General features: G+C 41.5%; 1 protein-coding gene across 1 annotated transcript; it reads right to left on the reverse strand.

Moving 5' to 3' along the window:
- Positions 1 to 1,417: 1,417 nt before the first annotated feature.
- LOC111227227 (palmitoleoyl-protein carboxylesterase notum1a) lies at positions 1,418 to 7,441 on the reverse strand. The gene is made up of 11 exons (XM_022752660.1): positions 7,113 to 7,441; positions 3,983 to 4,035; positions 3,764 to 3,859; positions 3,346 to 3,406; positions 3,204 to 3,262; positions 3,013 to 3,115; positions 2,729 to 2,920; positions 2,496 to 2,593; positions 2,183 to 2,330; positions 2,046 to 2,093; positions 1,418 to 1,925 (listed from the first exon to the last, which is right to left on the reverse strand). The coding sequence occupies exons 1-11, from the start codon at positions 7,439 to 7,441 to the stop codon at positions 1,622 to 1,624; spliced, it is 1,491 nt and encodes a 496-aa protein (XP_022608381.1). The 3' UTR covers positions 1,418 to 1,621.
- Positions 7,442 to 7,684: the final 243 nt, after the last annotated feature.

Consider the following 7,684-nt stretch of genomic DNA (forward strand, 5'->3'; position numbering starts at 1 on the left):
TAACAATAATAACAAGACTGCACAGCATTACCTTGTAGTATATGTAATGTGTCTTTTCTTTTAGGTCTGATACAAAGACATGCAATCAACACAAAGAGAAAAAACAGCAATGTATTTACAATTTACAAAGAATCACTTCTCTGTGAAAATAGCACTTATAAATATGATTTACATAACAAAATAAATATGTAAATTACCAATGTAGCTTGAGTTTTTTTCTGTTAAAAAATATGTTACAGAATAAAATTACAATTAGTAATACCTTTCCTTCTCTGGTGTGATGCGAAATAGAGGTCCTTTAAAAACATCATTTATAAAGACATCATTACATACAACATTGTCATTATATTAAAAAGTGATCTCTATTTTGAAATATAAGCAGGGAGTTGCAATAGTGAACACTTGAAAGAACCTATACAAATACTCAAAACAAAAAAAAAATACAATACACAATATTTGTCTCCCTTTAAATGTTCATTGCATTGATCTGAAGATTGCTGAACTACTGAGGTGACCTAACATGAGCATGTACCCACTGATTGAACAGTCTTCTTGTGATGATGTGGCCTGTGAGAAAGAGGTATAGGCTATATGTAATGGCACTGTGGTGTATGTGTAGCTACTGATAGACGCTAAAGTGCTTCCAGGTCCACTTTAGCACCACAGTCTGTTTCAGAACATGACTCAACCGGACAGGATGGCATTTTCACAGCTGTTGAAAATATGCCACTTTTCCATTTCTTTCCAGAATGAGTTAAAGGGACCTTTTCTGTTTATCCCATGATAACAATAATATAAAGACTGTGTGGAGCATTGTCTGTCTTTTTCTTTTCTTTTCTTCTCATTTCTTTAGTAAGGAATAACATCTGATATTTGTAGGTTTAATTTCTGTAGCCCTACTATGTGTGTGTGTTAAGTTGATTAGAGGAGTATTAGCATCACTTGTCTCTCTCTATCATTCTTGCCATTGTTTTAGAGGTAAATATAAAATTTCCTTTCTGATCCAGTGCTTTTCTCAACTTCTCATACGTCCCTTTTTTTTTTTTTGATGTTTGAGATGTTTGCAGAACCGAACTATAAAGCTGTTTTGAAATGTTTTGAAAATGATACCCTTATATTCTCTATAGTGACTACTTAACAAAGACAGCATCCTTACGTCATTGTAGTGTTTTCTTCTTTTTTCTTGCTTTTTTTTTTTTTTTTTTTTTAACAATGACTAAATATAATCTATATGCAAGGATGAAAATTATATAAAAAAAAACAAAACATCAATGAGCATCCTTAAAACTGGATTACATTCGTGATATTTTTTTCTTTTACAAAGCAAAAGATAATTTAAATGGAGAGTAGCAGAGAGTTGTGCCTTGTCAAGGTGGCATGTTGCCCCTGTACCTGTCACCAGTATTGTGAGGAAAGGGATTGTGGGACAATATCTAAGCCCCTTTGTAAGACTGAGGTTTGAACTAAAGTAAACAGGAGGTCAGAGGGGAATAGACCATAGGTAGAATGGGTTGTGAAGGTGGATTGGTAGTTGGAGGTATCAGGCATGGGAGACTGGCCAGAGAGACCAGACAGCCCTGCTTGGGCTTAGCTTGGAGATGCTGAGTGTATGTGTGTTCCTTTAGCTGCCGCTGCTGAGCATGCCCAGTAGCTTGCTGGGGTCCATGCCCTGCTGCTGAGCCATCTTCTGCACATCAAAGCCCATGTGCATGAGGAACTGAATGACATTCATCTCTTGTCCTGTGAACTGGTCTCGGATGGTCGGGCAGGTGGGGTTGCAGTGTGGCCATGGGCAGCTGTCGATCAAATGTACAGGGCAGCCTTTGGGAGGAGCTTTGTTGTTCCTGTTGTCGTGGAGGCTCCGGTCCCAGCAGTGCAGCGCTCGGGGCAAGGAGGTGCCTTTAACCTGCACGTCAATCCAGTAACTAGAATACAACACAAGGGGGCGCTGTCAGCTCACAGGTAAAACATCCTAAGCGCAAAGTTTAATGTCCCCTGATAATTATACACTGAAAAGGGAGATGTGAAAATTAAATCATACTCACTTTCTGGTGATGACTTCATGAGATAGGCACGCTGGAGCAAACATAGCCCTGAAATTAGGAGAAAAAAAAATCAATCTGAATCCATGCAATAAACCTTACTTAAATTATCTTCCTAGAATTCAGAGACATAAACTTACGGGACATCTTTGAGTGTGTTCCTCAGTTCTATGCCAAGATTTTGGATGTAACGCCACTGGCCTTCCTGCACAGGTTGACCCGTTAGCTGGATGTTGTCCACTGTCAGCTGGGCCTCATCAAAGAGCCATTGGACCACGAACACAGGACCTGCGCAGGGCAAATGGAAGATTAAAATTATAGTACATATGTGTGTGCTATACATGTACCACACAGATGGTTTTGGCTTATATAGATATGTCGTTGAAGCACAAAAACCTTAGCATGTACAGTATTTGCATTTTTACACAGCACTGAACGAGACTGCAGACTCACTTTTTATTGACGGGAACACTCTATATCCAAAGAAACAGTTCCACTCTTCTCCTTGATGGGCCTGCCTGCACCTCTCTGGCACCACTCCTCCCCAGTACCTGACAGGGCAGGTAAAAAGTACAGATGGGACATGATGTCTAAACTAGCAACCTGATGATCTCATCAGCTGCCTAAAATACAACCACAAATCTTGACTTTTATCATTTTATGATAATATTCGTTGGCTTCCTCACTTGATGCCTCTCTTGATGGTCTCTGTGGGGGCACAGCTGACAGTGTCCACACAGTCGGTGCAGTGGTACTGCTTGTTGTCCAGAAACCAGCCAGAATCAGACAGACCACGAACTTGTATCCCAGTGTGCCCGAGTCCCTCCAGCTGTTCTGCCACCCGGTCCACGTTCAGCAGGACCCCAGTACCACCCGCACTGCTCCACAGAAATATGACATTTTCATATTGTTACCTATAAATATATGGGAATGAAACGTAGAAGATTTTGAATTTCAAATCATAACATACCTGCTTCCTGCTAATAGGAGGACCTTGGCATTGTCCAGACCCTTGTTCAGCAGGTCCTTCACAACCTCCTGAATAATCAGTGAGCCCATGAAGGCATAGCCGTCTACGCATAAGACAAAGAGAGTGGAGTTGTAAAATAGCACTCAGCAATAACGATAGACATGAAATTTAATCTTTCAGTCATTTCTTACTTTGCTCTGTTTTGGCTGTAGCACCACTCCACACATCGCTGGAGCAGTAAGGGATGAACCTGCACAACCAACGTACAGTTAAAGTTGCCGCCTATGATTAAAAACTGTGTGTCAATAAGCACAAAAACACGAGTCAACTTACACCATGTTGGCATTCCACCAGTGAGGGTTTTCCTCAGGCAGTGGAGACAGGATCCCCGTGCCTACAGAGACAGATGAACATGTATCATTAGCCATCCTGGCACTCCCAGGCACATCCTCTTCTTCCTCATCATCATTACCACATGGATTACAGTTATTACACTGCAATGAGAGAGGGAGGCGTCTCTGTTCCTACAGCGATGGGCGCCAGGTAGCCCCACACCACAGCTATATGACCGGGTGTCAATCTCAATAACACTCCAGATGAGCACAGATACGTCAGATCCTTTTAATTTCTGAGACATTACAGTAGGATCTGGGTACTCTTTTCACCACGTGAGGGTGGGGTGGGGGGTTAGGGTTTTGCTACAGGCCACAGATGGGAGTGTAGTGAACTATTCAGACTTGCTGAGGCTGACCTGTTTTAGTTTGGGGCCACTTGGATGAGCTCATCAGTCTCCTCATGGTGTCATATCGGCTATCACAGTTCTCCTTGTTGAAGCAGTACCAGCCACCTAATGATAGATACACAAAAAAACAAAACATGGATAATTTCTCACACAAATTGTCTACAATTATTCATCTCTTCTTAACATGGAGATTAAATGAAATTAGTAAAATTAGTCCTTAATACTGACCCTCTAAGAATATCAACCACCGTCTGCTCCCTCGCGATTCTTTCAGGTAGTACCTACAAGAGACCAAACAATATGAAATCAAGTCATTATAGCAGGCGTGTCAATTATGTTTGAGGTGCATGCAGATAATTGAAATATGTGAATACAATTCTAAATTTCTCAAGGTTTATTTTACACTACCTGCATAACAATATATCTAAACAACAGCGAGATGCAGCCACGTTCCGCAATCTCGATAGGGTGTACTTTCTTATTCAGAGAGAGATATGAGATAAACGCTGGAAAGTAATACCCTGGCTGTTTCTACCATCAGTGATGGTATCCAAGCATGAAACAAAAACACACCTGACATCATCCTTTTTTTTTTTCTTGTTAATCTAAACAAGGATATCCTGTTGTTGATTGCTATCTCAAAAAAGTGACAGACAACAGCAAAAATGTAATTCTGCCAACATAGATTCAGTGAGGACACAGCGGAGAACAATGATGTTGTGTGTATCTTCAGCACTTGTGAAACTGATCTAGTGAACAGGCAGGAGATAAACATCATCCCGTCCCCTATCCTGTTAGATGCCAGTAGATGGTATTCCTTGTGTTTAATGTAGCAAGAATAGCCAATGTACCATCATGAGCTCTTCACTCTGAGCTCATCGTTCCTCAGGATTTTCCCTCACACACAAGAAAATCAAGGCTCCTGCCCAAGAGAAATAACCTAACTTCATTTGGCCAGTGTAGATGTCAACACACACACACACTGGCTGTTGAGTTGCACCCATATTTGCCCAAGATAAAGCCCCTTAAATGCACCATGGGTAAAATAAAGTGACATTTTTGTGCTATATGGAGTAAAAAGAAGTTAATGCGTGTGAGACTATAAGAGATGTGTGCTGTATGTTGTCAGCCCAGAAGAGGGCAATACTATCTTGATTCTCCCATGCTGCAGAACATGCATCATCATCTGTTTTTCAACCGGATTTTCACCGCAGAGCATTTTAATTGAAGATGAGGCAAATTAAACATTTCTGGTGTGTAAAGTAGCTTTAGCCACAGGAACAAAGTGTTCCAAAAGTCCTTCTGTGATGCAGCAAGATGTCTTTCTTTTTTTTTATTCAGTGAGTATCCACCCAACTTTACCAATGACTAAACTCAAGAGATTGCCAAAAATATTTCAGTGATTTTTAAGAAAACAGACCTGGCTGAAGCTCTGAGCTGTTTTCTCAGACACTGAATCACACTTTGGCCGCAGTAAATGTCTTGTATTGTTATTGTTAGCTGCAAGTCAGTGATGTAGGCTGAAGACCGTGCACTCTACTCAGCTACTACTTCCAAACGTTAAAGTAAAGATGGGTTTGGCAAGGCTGGACAAGCCAAGAGGGAAAGGCGCTGCATCAACCCACTCACTCTAACAAGTGCAACTCCAGAAGATGAATCACACAGTTCCACCTCCCTGTCCAGTGAATGATTTTTTTTTTTTTTTTTTTTCACGTTGCATCTTTGTTTGTCTCTAATTGTGACTATACCTCTCTGGAGAACACTGTTAGTAGCTGATGGATTAGTATCTCTACTGACAACTACAGTAGTGAATGAAACGGCCATCTGCCAGTAACTGTCCCCTGCACTCCTCATGCTGCGTCTCTAAAAACCTAAGAGCTTTACCACGCTAACGGACATCTCTTTCTACCATGCACTCTGGGGTTTAACAGGAATTAGGATGCTAAATCCATAAAGAGATATGTATATCAAAACCCATTTCAGTCAAGTCTGGCCATTGCTGAACTGGTCCTAGATGAGTTCCTATGCACAATGGCCAACGGTCATCAAAGTCTCCTGGTATGACATGGACAATGTTAACAGTAAAGTGTTTGTATATTAGTGGCCACTGCAAATAGTAATGACCACACACCATGATAAACATATTAAAAGGCACTTTTCAATCTGGCTATATTACTAGTAAATTGGGCTCATGCAATTTATCTATTGTTCTTTCATTGTGGTGGAAAACTTTATTATGATGATGCAGAATAATACGCTGACAGTTTGAGACACAAGTGAAATCCACAGTTCTTGGGACTCGACTCTTAAAGACAATTATGTAAAGACATGTATGAATATGAAACATACACCTTTTACAACTGCCTTTCTTCTGACTCACCCCCTCCTCCCATAACTCACTTATCAGTATTATTTATATAAGAATTTAAGAGTTTAAACCACAACTTGACTCTGCTGCCAAATGGAATGGAACAATGTCTATAGGATTGAGCATTGTTTATGTATTCTACAATAGGAGATAGTGGGTCTGTCTGATGTTAATATGCTTTTAGTGCCATGGCTTATCCCTCTTTAGCAGAGAATTCCAGCAAGCTTTCTTACTGCCAAATGGATTTCTGCTTAACAACAATGCCAATGGTGGATGTCATTGTAAACAAATGTTGATCAAGCAGTGATCCATATGTTCACCTCAAAAAAAATCTTTCATAGGGGTAGTGAGGATGTGATCATCAGAGGGAGAGAGAGAGAGAGGCAGACAGACAGAGAGAGATGGGCGGGGGGCTGAAAACTTAAATATGAACTTTCTGCAGAGCAAATCCTGCATTCTAATTTGAAGCAAAGGAAATGAAGCATAGGCCATGTGGCTATCCGCAAATTTCACGCTTCGCTGACGCAAAGCAGCTGTCTATCTTATCCTGAACCATAACTGAACCTTATTCTGTCCTGGAAAATGGTCCTTTTTTGATGTTGTGAAAGTTTACAAATTTATTTATTTATTTATTATTTCTACATTTACTTTTACTGTATAAAATTTTAATGTTTATTGATCGCTTACAAAAGAAAAAAAAAAGGTAAACTTGCAGCAAAACAGCCCGAATATATTTTTCCGCACACTTTGAGGTTTATTGAGCCGAGCACTGCTGTCCTCAGGCCAGATACATGTGGGTTACTTCGGGTAGCAGGATGACGAGCAGGACGTGGTGCGTCCTGCTGAAGAACTCTTTAAGCAAAAATAACAATTCCTACCAGCTCCAGGGTGCACTGCTGCACAGCTGACCCTGCTTTGACCTGTCGGTGATCCAGTAGCATGGGTATCACGATCTATCGCACTGTAATGCTACTCTCTGTTGGTACATACCCCGCGAGACTTCCGTCGTTGCAGGTGACTGATGTATTCTCCAAAAAGTTCAGCTTCATGTCGTAGTCGAGCTTCTGTGCCGAGCACGGGTACAGGGACTGCGCCAGGTTCTTGACTTGTGTCATGAAGTTATCCATGTTCTCCTCCACGGCGGTGAAATCCAGAGGGAAGCTCTCCGTGGTGTCACCCCGGTCGGCCCGGTATGTGGGAGGAGGTGCTGCGCGTCGTGGTTGTGGGTTGCGGCCACCCCGGAACCTCCGTGCGCAAAGAGCTCCGGACTGCATCAGCACCAGCAGCAGCACTGATGAAACCATTCTGATCGCTGTCATCTTATCCCTGGGTTTGATGTCCTTCCTCCGAGACGCAGATTTTTTTCTTTTTTTTTTCTTTTTTTTTTTTTTTTTTACAGATGGAGCCGATAAAGAAACGACCCTTCAAATGACGCCAGAACACTTGCCGTCCGCTCCCAGAGGCGCAGAAGTTTAATGCCAACTCAAATCAAAAGTCCTCTGAGATCAACCACAGTCATCCGCTGACTTCGCTGGATATATTTCAAACTTACAGCTGCAGCT

This window comes from Seriola dumerili, unplaced genomic scaffold (genome assembly GCF_002260705.1).
Source record: "Seriola dumerili isolate Sdu_G_001 unplaced genomic scaffold, Sdu_1.0 BDQW01000169.1, whole genome shotgun sequence".
Taxonomy (NCBI): domain Eukaryota; kingdom Metazoa; phylum Chordata; class Actinopteri; order Carangiformes; family Carangidae; genus Seriola; species Seriola dumerili.